This window comes from Phascolarctos cinereus, unplaced genomic scaffold (genome assembly GCF_003287225.1).
Source record: "Phascolarctos cinereus isolate Bilbo 61053 unplaced genomic scaffold, phaCin_HiC Scaffold_726;HRSCAF=1367, whole genome shotgun sequence".
Taxonomy (NCBI): Eukaryota; Metazoa; Chordata; class Mammalia; order Diprotodontia; family Phascolarctidae; genus Phascolarctos; species Phascolarctos cinereus.
Genome location: NW_027556098.1, coordinates 315,810,090 through 315,824,817, shown reverse-complemented (window position 1 = coordinate 315,824,817; position 14,728 = coordinate 315,810,090). Strand labels below are relative to the sequence as shown.

General features: G+C 43.8%; 1 protein-coding gene across 1 annotated transcript; it reads left to right on the top strand.

Moving 5' to 3' along the window:
• The first annotated feature begins 10,441 nt into the window (after positions 1-10,441).
• Positions 10,442-11,473, top strand: LOC110210574 (olfactory receptor 2AT4-like). The gene has a single exon (XM_020989560.2). The coding sequence runs from the start codon at positions 10,442-10,444 to the stop codon at positions 11,405-11,407; it is 966 nt and encodes a 321-aa protein (XP_020845219.1). The 3' UTR covers positions 11,408-11,473.
• Positions 11,474-14,728: the final 3,255 nt, after the last annotated feature.

Below are 14,728 nucleotides of genomic sequence, written 5' to 3'. Positions count from 1 at the left end.
GAGAACTTTAAGATTTTTAAATTACTTTAAATATGTTAATTCATTTGATTCTTCAGATAGATGCCCGGACTCCGTGTAGGGAGTCAGGGGAGAGTGATGTATGTGAGTCAATAAGATATAAGTTCCTCCCAATAAAAAAGTTCCTAGTACATTGCCTTGCACATAGTAGGCATCTAACAAATAAATATTATCAAATTGAATTGAGAGGGAGAGGATCACAAAATGCTCAGTCCACAGCAACCTAGGGGTCTGATGACCTAACATTTTATGGGAGAATGGGAGGAGGGAGAGGATAAAGCAGTACTGCCTTGGGTCTGAGTAACCAGGAGAACCCCAGTGACCCAAAGCAAGGAGGAGAAGCTATAGTCAATAGAATAGAATTAGCAACAGTTTAGACACGTAGAATAAGTGAGCTACAAGGGAACTTGGAAACTACTATTTACATAGTCCTCATTCCTCATTTTACAATGAGGGAAACAGGCTGATGGTGGAAGGTCATATGGCCACTTACTGTCAAACTAGGACTAGAGCCCATCACACTAGACTCCTGGTCTACTGTCCTTTCCTCACATACCTGACTCATGGTACTCCTCTTGAAGGCCTCATAAAAAAAGTCCTGTCTATATCTTGTTTGTACATAGTTGTTTGCATGTTGTCTTCCCCATTAGACTATAAGGTCTTTGAGGGCAGGGATTGTCTTTTGACTTTCTTTGTATGCCCAGCTCTTAGCACAGTGCCTGCACATAGCAGGCACTTAATAAACGTTTATTGGCTGACTGAGCAACCTTTGAATATTTAGCTGCTGCAATTCCACCCCCCCCCCTTTTTTTTTTGAAGAATGGAGCACAGTTATGTAGGACAACAGAATGAATATAAATTTCTCTGCTTGCAACAGGGAAATTGTCCGGCTACCTTCTCCTTTCAGGCACCAAGGCAATAGAAGCAGACCTTCCTTTCTTTGGCACATATTTAGTCACAGTTCTCCACATCTCCCACCCCTACTATGTTCTTTTAACAATATTTTCCCAAGTGAAAATATCACAGGTATGATCCAGAGTGCTGTAGAGAAAAGATTACTGGACAGGAAGTTGAGGTCTGCCTTCTAGTGTCCACATTCCCCTCCATTTTGACAAATTTGGGGCACTCAGGCCCAGTAAACCCAATGGGTATTATACCCTCTAGGTCCTGCTCCCTCTGCTTAGACAAGACAATTCAATAGGTAATTATTAAGCACCTAATATGTTTATTATGCAAGTCTCTGGGAATCTGAAGACAAACACAAAACGGGTCCTATTATGAAGGAATTTATATTCTACAGGAATCATGTTAAATAGTTGTTTTAGACTCCAGAGGCTTTGGCTGTATTCCCAGTTCCATAATTATCCAACTGTTTGACTTTCAACTCATCACTTTCCTTTCATGGGCTTCACTTATCTTTAGAAATGAAGGAGTTGCATATGAAAAAATGCTCTAAATCGTTATTGATTAGAGAAATGCAAATCAAAACAACTCTGAGGTACCACATCACACCCATGAGATTGGCCAACACGACAAAACAGGAAAATGATAAATGTTGGAGAAAATGTGGGAAAATTGGAACACTAATATATTGTTGGTGGAGTTGTGAAATGATCCAACCATTTTGGAGAACAATTTGGAACTATGCCCAAAGGGCTACAAAAATGTGCATACCCTTTGATCCAGCAATAGCACTTCTAGGGCTATATCCCAAAGAGATCATACAAATGGGAAAAGGACCCACATGTACAAAAATATTCATAGCAGCTCTCTCTGTGGTGGCAAAGAATTGGAAATTAAGAGGATGCCCATCCATTGGGGAATGGCTGAGCAAGTTGTGGTATATGAATGTAATGGAATACTATTGTGCTATAAGAAATGATGAACAGGCTGACTTCAGAAAAACCTGGAAAGACTTATATGATCTGATGCTGAGTGAAGTGAGCAGAACCAAGAGGACTTTGTACACAATAACAGCCACATTATGCAATGACTAAGAATGTTAAACTGAACCCTTCTCAGCATTACAAGGATCTAAGACATCTCCAGAGGCCTCGGGATGGAAAATGCTGTCCACATCCAAGGAAAGAACTATGGAAGTCGAATTGCTATCACTTATTTTTACCTTCTGTTGAGTTTTTGTTTCATCTTTCTGATGGTTCCTCCCATTGGTTTTAATTTTTACTTACAACCTCACTAATTTGAAGAAATGTTTAATGGGTATGTAAATGTAAAGCCTGTATCAGATTGTGCGCCGTCTTGGGGAGCGGGGGGGAGGAAGGGGGAGAAAAATTTTCAACTCAAAAGCATATGGAAGTGATTGTTGATAAATCAAAATAAATTAATAAAATTTAAAAAAATAATAATGATAATAAGGCTGAAGCCAAGTCATGAAGAACTTTAAATGCCAGAGGAATTTGTATTTGGTCCTAGAGGTGGTAGGGATCTGGTTTGCCTTATTGAAAAGGAGAGTGGCCAGATAAAACCTGGGCTTTAGGCATATCACTTTAGGAGTTGAGTAAAGAATGAATTTAAGGCTGATTGAAAAGCAATTTCAATTATACAGATCAGAGATGCTATATATTCTATGTATAAGGTATTGCTAATTAAAGTCAAGTCAACAAACTCTTATTAAGCAAAAAAAAAAAAGAAAGAAAAAGAAATGAAGGAGTTGGACTAGATTATGATCAAGGTTCTTCCTAGCCCTAATATTCTAGGTTGTATGTTCTAAGGTCCTTTCCAGCATTAACATTCTATATTCTAAAGTCCCTTCCACCATTGACATTCTATGGTCTAAGCCATCTTCTAGCTCCAACATGATATATTTTATTTTTAAGTGTCCTTTCCAGATCTGATATCCTATGATCCATTTCAAAATCTCTAGGGAAAGAGGCAAAGCTGAAACTAGGAATTTTTGCACCTCTAGTAAGGTTAAATGAGCTGAGGACCTCACCTGGGACATAGCCTCAAGATGGAGCTATTGGTATCCTCTGAATTTCATACCCAGAGGTAAAGCCTCAGTCACTACCACCATCCTTCTGGCTCCAGGGAGAAGGGAGACATAATTTACAAGGTATGCAATATGCAATTAGCTCCTTGGCTCTCCTGAGATCCTGAGAGCCCCCTTGGGGACCACAGAGGAGATGCCAGGGGTGAGGGAGGAACAAATTGGGCACATAGGCCCCCGGGCTAGGAGTCTGAGATAGTTATGGGGCTAGAGAAGCCATGCATTTGCCAGTGGTCCAGCTAGCATGGTAAGGAAGGGATGGATGCCAGCAATAATGTGGGTATTGGATATTGGAGAGAGGAGAGGATGGGAGGGAGGAGAAGAAAGGATGAATGTGAGAGAGAGAGCAGTCAGAGACAACTGAAGCTTTATGCCTGGGTGACAAGAAAGATGGTGGCATCAACAAGAGAAACAGGGACTTGGGATCAGAAGTATAGCTATGATATGTGGGTTGAGGCAGGGAGTCTGTCTGAGGCAGTGTTGGGTGAGGGAAAGCACATTAGACCTCACAAGTGCTACGTTCTCAACCCAGGTCTATCATTAACTCAACAGGTGACAGTGAGCACATCCCCTCACTTCTGTAAAATGAGAAGCTGGACTCTAAGTTGGTCTATATGGTCTCTTTCAACTCTGACATTTTATGGTTCCATGGGACTTTGGTTTTAGACATCATCAATTTGAAATGCCAGCTAAAACATCTAGGTAGAGATGATAGGGAGGCAGTTCAAGGGTCAGATCAGAGTTGGAGGTATTGGTTTTGATTCATCTGCACAGATGTGATAAACTAACAAATGGGAGTGGATAGGCTTGCTAAGGAAAAGTGGGTAAATCAAGCTGGCAAACAGTAAGCATCCATGTCTTCTTTGTGTCTGGGTCCTGGGGATACAAAAATGAAACAGCCCCTGCCCTCGAGGAGCTCAAAGTCAACTGGGAAGACAACATGTACACATATAAGCACATGCAGAATAAAATTTTTTAAAAATGTAAAGTAGTTCCAGGGGTAAAGAAATTAACAGATGCAGAGATCAGGAAAAGCTTTGTGGGGAGGGTAATGCTTGAGCTGAATCTCGAAGGAAGTCAAAGATTCTCTAGCCAGAAAAGACACAGGAGAGAATTCCAGGTATGGAGGATGTCCAGTGCAAATTTACAGAGATGAGAGGGGGACTGCTGTGTGAGAGGAACAGCAAGAAATTCTGCATGCAGAGTGCACAAAGGCAAGTAATGTATAATGAGGCTGGAAAGATAGGTTGGGCCAAGTTGAGAAGGGCTTTAAAAGCCAAAGAGAGTTTTATTTTATCCTAGAGCTGATAAGAATCCTAATAAGGAAATTTGTGTGTGTGTGTGTGTGTGTGTGTGTGTGTGCGTGTGTGTGTGTGTGTGTGAGAGAGAGAGAGAGAGAGAGAGAGAGAGAGAGAGAGAGACAGAGACAGAGACAGAGAGACAGAGACAGAGAGACAGAGAGACAGAGAGAGACAGAGAGAGACAGATGGTCAAATCTATGATTAAGCAACTATGTCAAGAGTCTCTCCATATCCCACCCATTTCTTCATATTCTACCCTTTATTCTAGACTCCACTCAAGTCCCACTTACCTGCTCTAGGAAGCCCTCCACCTTCTCCTTTCCTTCCTCTGACCTCCTACACACTTAGAGTCTGCACTATGCACTCTACCAGTTGTCTTGCACCATTCTCTAGCTCTTGAGTCCTTACTCAGTTCTCTGAAATCAAGGACTGTGTTTTCTCCTTCCTTCCCATGGCTTACAGAGCCTAACATCAGGCTGGGCACATATTAGTTGTAGAGTGGGGAGAGCTTTGAGAGAAGAGAAGAGAGGCTGGGGCAGAATTCTGGGGAACAAAAGTCAGAAGGAGAAAAGGGGGAAGGACGAGCCCCTGAAAGCATAGGTCAGAGAAGGAAAAGAAGCAAATGAGTGCAATCCCATGAGGACAGCCTGTCAGATACAGGAGGGGCTTAACAGCATGAAAAGCTGTACAGAGCTCAAGGAAGGTAAAGACTGGGAGAAAAGGTCATTTGGTTTGGAGATTCCATGGTCACTGGAAGACTTGGACACTGTCATTGCAGTAGAGTGACAGAGTGGTACCCAGATTTCAGAGAGCTGGAGAATGACTGGGGAGTGAGAAAGCAGAGACAATGAATAAAGGTTATATCACTAGGAAGTTTAGCAGTGAGTGACAAGAAATCAGATGATAACTGAAGGGGTTAGAAGGATCAAAAGAGGCATGAGGTTTTTTGGCTTTGTTTTGTTTGTTTTGGGGGCTTTTCTGTTTGTTTTTTAGGATGAGGAGACCTGAACATGTGTACTAGCAGATGGAAACAAGCCAGTAAATGTGGAGACAGGAACCAGGCTCTAGAGGGGACCAAAAAGGGTGAGATCAAAGAGCACAGGTTTGGGGGTAAGTTGGCAAGAAGAAGTGAGGGCCACCTCACTCTCTGAGATCCAAGGGAAGGAAGCAGGGATGGCAGAGGTCTGGAGGAATAGGGGAGAGTGGAAGGAGCTCATGAGGAATGGCCTCCACCTTCCCCAGTGAAGTTGAGTCTATGGCATTTCTTATGAGCAGGGGTGCTGATGGTGCTATTGGGGACTTGAGGGAAGAAGACAAAGTTTGGAATACCTGCTGTGGAGAATGAGGTGGGGAGATTCAGGGCAGCAACAGCCACACAGCCCCAAATACCCCCCAGTTATAGTAAAGGTAGCTCAAGTCCTGCCTTGGGAGGACAGTATCAAGGAAGAAGACTATAGACGGTCCTTTGTGTCCACAAGAGGCAATATGAGACACTGCTGTCCCAGCCTCTCCACATCCTATCCATTTCTTCATATCCTACCCTTTATTCCAGCCTACACTCAAGTCTCACCTATCTCCTCCACGAAGCCTTCTACCTTTGCATCTCCCTCCTCTGACCTCCTACACACTCAGAATCTGCACTATATACTCTAGAAATTGCCTTGTACCATTCTCCATCTCTTGAGTCTCCACTTAGTTCTCTGAAATCAAGAATAGTATTTTCTCCTTCCTAGCTGTGCCTCAGAGGGCTAAGCACACACTACAGGTTTAATGTGTGATGTGGTAGAAATAGCCAAAGAATCAGAATCAGGATGCCTGGGTTCTGGTCCCAGCTCTGCCACCGACTTGTTGTACGTATGCAGGGAAAGCCAATTCCCATCTTTGAGCCTCAGCTTCTCCCTCATCAAAATGAAGGATTTGGATGAAAAGATCCTTACAGTTATTGGATCATGGAGACATAGAGTGTCAGAGTTGGAAGGGAATCTTAGAAAAAAAAGAATAAAGAATGTCAGAACCAGAAGGCACCTTAGAGGTCCTCTAGTTCAACCACCTCATTTTACAGGTGCCAGGATGGGGAGGAGATTTCTTCAATCAATCAACAAGTATTTACTAAATACTTAGTATGAAGCAGGCACTGTGGTAGGCATTGAGTATACAGGTGTAAAGAATTAAACAATCCCTACTCACAAGGAGCTTACATTCTCATGGTGAAGACAAATATGTAAAGGGAAAGGGAATGCATATTTTCAAGTGCCTACTATGTGCCAGGCACTCTACTAAGAGCTTTACAAATATTGTCTCATTGATCCTCACAACAACCCTGGGAGGTGGGTGCTGTTGCTACTCACATTTTACAGAAGAGAAAACTAAGACAGACAGAGGTTAAATAATTTACCTAAAGTTAAGTGTCCGAGGCTAGATTTGAATTCAGGTCTTCCGGACTCTAGGTCTAGCACTCTACCCACTGTGACCACTAGCTACTTCATAGTAATACATATATAAATATATACAGCAAAAATATAAAGTGCAGAAATATAAACATATAGAAAGTAGTTGAATGTAAGGTAGTTTGGGAGGGAGGGCACCAGTATATTGGGGGAGGGGGGTCAGGAAAGGTTTCATGAAGAAGATGGTTCTTAAATGAAAAGGCAGATGTCAAAAGGGTGTGTATCCCAGGCATATGGGATGGCCAGTGTTGAGGCACAGAGATGAAATATGGAGTGTCTGGTGGCAGAGCAGAGAAGATTTAGACAAGAAATAACTTTCTTCAGGTCTCTGAAGGGCTATCATGTGGAAAAGAGATTGGTCATGTCCTCAGCCCCAGAGGGCAGAACTTACAATAAGAAATAGACGTTATAGTCTTAGCTTGAGGTAAAATTACAAACAGAAACTTCCTGACCATCAGAGCTGTCCCCAGGTGGAGTGGGTTGCCTTGCTAGGTAGTGAGTTCTGTGATAGCAGAGGCATTCAAACAGAAACTGAATGACTCCCTGTAAGGGAGTTGTGGAGGGGATTTCTGTACAAGGACAGGTTGGAAGAGACCCCCTTTGTGATCTCATCAAGCTCTGAGAGTCTGTGATTCAGAAACTCAGGTCTTTTGATTCCAGGATCAATCTTCTGCTACACCAAGCTGCCATGACAGGTATGTCCAATGGAGCCTATTTCACTATCCTGGGATTTCCTGCAGCTGGCTTGTCCCCTGTCCTGTCCTGGGAGATCTTTGTTATCTCTGCTCAGCCTCCTATTGCTCCATCCAGACTGCCCCACCTCTAATGGACCAAGCTGAGTCCTTCCCCAGGCTCACAGACAACCAAAGCCACCCCTGAAAGGCACAGCCTCCCAATCTCTAGTCCAAGTTCAAAGATTCAGAATCATGAGGTTTCCCTGTAGCTCATGAATAACCTTCCCTCACCTGCGGCAGTCTCCTTCTTATCTAGAGAAAAGCAGTGGGCTTAATATCACAAGGTAAAGAGCCCCCAACTCAGAGTCAGAACACCTGGCTTTAGGTCTTGGTCCTGCCATGCTCACTATGACCTTTCCCTTCCTGGGCCTCAGTTTCCTCATGTGTAAATAGAGAAGGTTGGCCTAGATGACCTCTAAGCTCACAGGATTATAGATTTAGAGCTCTAATCCATTAGATCAAAGGGCCTTAGAGATCATTGACTCCAACAATCTCATTTTACAGATGAAAAAACTGAGACCCAGAGAGGTTAAGTCATGTTTTCAGAGTAACACAGGTATAGAGTATCTGAGGTAGAATCCAAACTCATATTTTTATGACCTCAAGTCCAGCCCTTTACCCATCACACCACTCTGCTATTGGTTCACTTCTTTCCAGCTTCAATACTACGCTTCTACCCAGTATCTTCCAGGTTTAACATTCTATATTCTATGTTCTTAGGTTCCTTCCAGGTCTGATATTCTATAGTTCTGAATTTCAGTCACCTGGGAGGCCATTCACTCAAGAGGACAGAAGCTCTGAACTGACCGCATATGTCTGGCTTCCTGTTCCTGTCATCTGTAGCCAGGGCCTAGAACCCTCAATCTTTTTCTTCTGCAAAGAGGATATAAGCCTCAGCCCAGTGGACTGAGGTAAGACATGAGTCTGGACTTGGCCCCCTCCAGGTCTGTGTCTGCTCTAGGCAGTTCCCTGTTCCCAAAATAGAACATCCTCAATGCCTAGGAGAAGAGGGTATAAGAGAGCCAATGTGTCTTTGGCCACTAACAGAATCATAGATTTTCAGAGCTAAGAAAGACCTGCCGTTATATTTGCTTTGTGACCGTGGAGAAACCAGCTTTCTCTCTCTGAGACGTATTATTACTCCTATGCAGATTAGATAATCTGTCAGGCCCCTTCCAGAGCTAATATGGTCTGTATTCCTATGAAATTACAGATCACCCAGCCTAACACTCCCATCTTTAAAGACCCTAGACAGATAGTGACTTTTCCAAGGTCACAGAGTGAGTCCATGGCAAAGCTAGAACCAAAACTCATCTTCCTCTTGTCTCTCAACTTTCTCGGCCACATTCCCACATATTGAGGAACAGCTACCAGCTGAGCCTTGGGCTATGTTCTGTAGGGAAATGGAAGGAAGGAGAAGGCCTATCCCTGGACTCAAGGCACTAGATGGGAAGTCAAGAGCTAGCAAATGGCACAAAACACATACTAGAGTGTGTGGTACAGACTCTATGGGTTGTAGGATATCAGTGGGAGGCCAACATGGTCTGAGGTGGTCCAAGAGGGCTTACTGGAGGTGATGGGTCTTGAGTTGGTCCTGAAAGGATGGAAGAATAGAAAGAGGCCAAGAGAAGGGTAGGTATCATTACATTTCAAAGGTGTTTGAGTAGCTCCTGTCCCAGAAAGCTCCAGGAAAAGCATACAGGAAGAGGAAGAATGATGAAAACCAGAGAGCTAAGAGGTAGATCAATGGGCAGGCAAAGAGCCAAGGAACCTAGACCATCCAGGAAGAGTGTCACTGTGCCCTCTTCACTCTCTGTCACTTTTCTGCCCTAATACTCTTGAGTCAAGCCCAATTTCCAGTTCCTCCAGGACAGGGCTGGGACCCCTCTGGCCTAACCCTGGGTCTGAAATTCATTTGAATTTCTTCTGGCAAGAACCTGGCGAGTGGTATCTCTCTGGCCTCAGTTACTGTTGTCTAAAGTCTTTGTGGATTTGTCTCATGAGGACAGCATTAACTATTATTTGATCACAATTTTTTTGTACATTCGATAAAAGCAGTTGAAAATCTGTGCATGATATTAATTCATTTATGCCTGAAGGCATTCAGGAATTCATACTAATTCATTCATACCTGAAAGGATTCATGTGATTTTTTTTTACTTCTTTGCTCCCACTCTATATTAAATGTGTAACATATAATTTGCACTATATATTATCCCCACGAGGACCCAACTGGACTCCAAACTGCTTTTTATTTTTTTTAAAGGTTTATGAAAATAAAATTTGTGCTGATTACAGATATAAGGCAGCTCTAGCCTCTTAAGAGCAAAGGTAAGGTACCTTTTTGTTGACTATCAAAGGTCTCTTCAGGCACTGATTAAATTGCATGGTGTGTTGGAAGACCCTCTGGACTGAAAGTGAGGAGATTTAGGTTCTCATCCTGGGTCTGTAACTGTATGAACTTGAGTAAATAACTTCCCTTCTCTAGGCCTCAGTTTCTCCCTCTGTAAAGTGGGGATGAAGGGGCAGAGCATCATCTCCAAGGTCTCTGATGACTCTGAGATCCTATGAGTTCTAGATTCCAGGGCAACATTTCAGGACATGGATGCTAGAACAGGACCACTGGGTATTTTGGGACTCAGGGAATTCTACATAAAAGAGGGATCATCATGGTCTGGGTTACAGTAATAAGAGCTCCTATTTCCTTAGCATTTTAAGGCTTACAAAAGGCTTTTCTCGTAACAACTAGGCAATGCAAGGATTATCATACTCACTTTCCAGAAAAGGAAAGTGAGGCTAAGAGACAGGACAGGGAATTAATACTCAGAACTAGGACTAGAAAGTGGGTCTCCAGAATCATGGTTCAGGGATCTTGCCTCGATGCTACCTGAGCTCCCCATTACCCTCTCTACTCTCCAGGCATCCTGGGTCACCATGGTCCACTGTAACAACCAAAGCATGCCTCCCCCCATGACAGTCTTCGTGCTGCTAGGCTTCCCAGCTCTTCAGGGGGCCCCTCTCCCACTCTTCTTCATCTTCCTGGCCCTGTACACCCTCATCGTTGTGGGCAATCTAGTGATCCTAGTGGCTGTAGTTGGAGACCCCAGACTCCACAAACCCATGTATTTCTTCCTGTGCAACCTCTCGGTCCTAGATGTTCTCTTCACAACCACCACTGTGCCCAAGATGCTAGCCATGTTCCTCTCCCAACATAATACCATCTCCTTTGCTGGCTGCTTCCTGCAGATGTACAGTTTCCATACCCTCACGGTCATGGAATCCTTTATCCTGGTAGTCATGGCCTATGATCGCTATGAAGCCATATGCCACCCGCTGCACTATCCTGTCCGCATGACTCCACAAGCCAACGCCAGGCTGGCAGCGAGTGCCTGGGCCATGGCACTGATCATCCCAGCTCCTGTGATGGTGGAGACATCCCAGTTGGAATACACGGCTAGGGCCACAGTGGAACACTGTTTCTGTGACCACCTTGCTGTAGTAAGGGCTGCCTGTCAGAATGCTGGGACTGAGCACCAGACTTTTACTGGCTTCTGCATTGCCATGACTGTCTCCTTGGTGCCTCTATTCCTAGTCCTCTTCTCCTATGGGCGGATCCTGGCCTCTGTTCTAAAGATTGCTTCCCAGGAAGGTCGGGCCAAGGCTTTTTCCACCTGTACATCCCACCTTCTGGTAGTTGGTACCTACTACTCATCCATCGCTGTGGCTTACGTGTCCTACCAAATGGAGATGGCCATTGACCTTCACGTGCTCAGCAATGTCATTTTTGCTATCCTGACCCCCATGTTGAACCCCCTTATCTACACATTGAGGAACAAGGATGTAAAGGAGGCCATTAAGACTGTTTTTCTAAGAATACTTCCTCATTCAAAGAACTCTTAGCCAGTTCATATAAAATGGCCTGGGACCTTTATTAGACTACAAAATCAATATGGGTCAAAAGTATGATTTGGCAGTCAAAAAAGCAAATGCAATTTTGGACTGCATTAACAGAAGCTAAGTATCCTAAACAAGTCAGGTCTTGCTGTTCTCCACTCTGTAAAACCCCATTTGGAATATTGCTTTCAGATCAGGTGGCCACATTTCAGGAAGGACTTTGTCAAGTTGGAGAGGGGCCAGAGGAAGTTAACCAGGATGAAGAATGGAACAGAAAACCATTTAACGTGGGGGATGATTGAAGGATTTGAGAGTGTTTAGACTGAAGAAGACTTAGGGGAATATTCTACTTTTCTTGAAATTTCCAGTCATTTCAGTTGTTTTTGACTCTTTGTGACCTCATCTGGGATTTTCTTGGCAAAGATAGTGGAGTGGTTTGCCATTTCCTTCTCCAGCTCATTTGACAGATGAGAAAACCAAGGCAAAGAAGATAAAGTGATTTCCCTAGGGTCACACAGCTAGAAAATGTCTGGGGTCAAATTTGAACTCATGAAGATGAATCTTTCTGATTCCAGGCCCAGGGCTCTATCCACTGCACCACCTAGCTGCCCCCTTTCTTCAAATGCCTGGAGGAAATGTGGAAGAGGGATTGGATTTTTTTCTTCTCGTACTCAGAGGACAGAACTAGAAACCATTGAGAAAGTACTATTTTAACTACCTACTGTGCACAAGGCACTGGGGGTGCAAAGAAAAAAGATGAAAAAGTCCTTGCCCTTAAGGAGTTTATATTCTCCTTGGGCAGAAAGAACATGTATGCAGTTCAGACAATACAAAGACAGAGAGAGAGAGAGAGAGAGAGAGAGAGAGAGAGAGAGAGAGAGAGAGAGAGAGAGAGAGAGAGAGAGAGAGAGAAATTATAGGGCAGAGAGTACTAACAATCTGGAGGGAGCAGGAAGGTCTTGTATAGGAGGTGACTCTTGACCTGAACCTTGAAAGGAGACTAGGTAATCCAAGGGAAAGAGAGAAGAGAAGCCGATTCCTGGCATGGAGAATAGCCTGTGTTAATCATGGAGGTAGGAATTGGAAGGTCATGTACAGGGAATGGCAAAGAGGCCAGTTTGATGGGAACATAGAGTGCACTGAAAGGAAGCAATGTGAAATCAATCTGGAAAGATAAGTTGGAGATAGATTGTGAAGGGCCTTAAATGCCAAACAGAGGAATCTGTATTTTATGTTGGAGGAAAGACAGAGGCACAGAAAACTGTTTAATAGGCAAATGAAATGGTCAGACCTGTGCTTTACAAATATCAATGTGGCAGCTGGATAGAAGATGGATTCAAGAAGGGAAAGACCTGAGGCCAATTAGGAGACCAGGACAAAGATGATGAGCTCTTCCAGCAGGGTGGTGGCCATGGGAGTGAAGAGAAGGGAACAGACGCGAACGATGTCATGAGGCCAGAATGGATAAGACTTAACAACTTGGGACAGTAGTTGCAGAGAGGAAGAAAGGTTCAGTGTCAGGTAAACTCACTGACCATTAGAGCTGTCCAAAAGGCAGAAAAGACTGACTCATGATGTCAGGAGGCCCACTTCACTGAAGGACTTTGAACAAAGGATGGATGAACAAATGTCAAGTATGATCAACAGAGGACTCTTTTGTATATATTGGTTGGACTCTACAGCCTCTGAAGTCTTTCTAATTCTGAGACTATTTGATTCTTTAAGTCTCCATGGGAAATTCATTCTTCCTAAGGGGGAGGGGGCCTACACTGCAAACTGAAACAGCCTCTGGGGTGGGTGGCAAAAACGCCCATATGTCACTGAGGTGACACAGCTAACCCAGCATCAACAGAGTAAAAATTTTGGTTAGGGTAGTTGGCAATGAGGATGGGTTTTTCTTGAACTATCCATCCTCTCTCACATGTTTCCACATGAGATCAGTCTGGGATGAGTATCAAGGCTCATTCTGGGATGGGGATCAGGATCATGGTTCAGCCTGGGGCCAATGTTAGGGCTCATTTTGTGGTGGGAATCTTAGGTCACTATGGGGCTAGGATTTGGGATCAATCTAAGGCCAGTGTTAAGGCTTAGGCTCTGACTAGGGGTCATAAGGTCATAGATCTAGAACTGGAAGGAACCTCAGAGGCCATTTGGCCCAAGTCTGGGTCCATCCGGATTACAGTCATCCAAACCTATCACCCCATACTTCCCAGATGAGGCCCTGGGCTAAGCTCAAGTGGGAAGCCAATAAGATTCTGAAGGTCCATTCACAACAGAGCCCAACCTATGTAAGAGGACAATCAGGTCCTTCCAGAAGACTCCTTCGTTCTGTTCTGCCCTTTTCTTCCAGCCTCTAGAAATACTTAACCTAAAATCAAGCTCAATTTGTCTAGTTTCTCCATTGTAAATCAGGGAAATTCCAGAAATTGGTTTTCCCCCAAAGTCCTGAATTCTCCAGGCTTTGCTATGATAATTAATATCCAGGGGACAGGTTTGGCTCTTCTGTTTTCAGCCTCCAATCTGAGTGGGCAGCAATAAGTCTCAGTCTGACACAGTCGGGCAAATTTCAGTTGCTATTTTTGTAGCTCTCTCCATGCATAGTACATTGGTCTTTCGGTGGGGTGAATGTCTACCATTTGATTGAGGTGGCCTGAGAATCTGTCTTTGCCTTCTTCCTTCATTTCCCACCTTTTTCTCTCTCCCATCTGTTCCTTCCTCTCTCACAGCCCCCATCCTAAGACAGGTCCTCATTGCCACCAAAGAGCCTCCTAATAGATCCTCTTGCCTCTACTCTTTCCCTTCTGGGCCATCTTTCATATGCTGCTGGACTGATATTCCTTATCCACAGATTTGATTATGTCACCTCTCTTTAAAAATCCTCCCTGTTTTCTTCTAAGTTCAAATTCCATTCATTCATTCATTCAGTAATCATTTGCTAGCCTCCAACAGATCTTCTGTATTTTCTCTCTCTCTCTCTCTCTCTCTCTCTCTCTCTCTCTCTCTCTCTCTCTCTCTCTCTCTCTCTCTCTCTTTCTCTCTCCCCATTCCTTCCTCCCTCCTCTTTCTTCTCTTTTTTCTCTTCTCTTCTTCTCTCTCTCCCTCTCTTCTCTCTCCCTCTTCTCTCTCTCCTCTCCTCTCCTTTTCTTTGCTCTTTCCCCCTCCCGTCTCTTCCAATCCATCCTTTACCTACTGTTAGAAAAAAATTAAACATATATCAGGTCACATCACTCCTCTATTTAAAGGAAAACTGAGAGAAGTTCAAGTTACTTAGCCTGGCTAATCTCATCAACAAATTTCTCCTTCATGCATTTTTGGGGCCAGACTACC

What these genes read in the sequence shown, in the direction of transcription:
- LOC110210574 (XM_020989560.2), top strand. Translation starts at nt 10,442, where the DNA reads ATGGTCCACTGTAACAACCAAAGCATGCCTCCCCCCATGACAGTCTTC.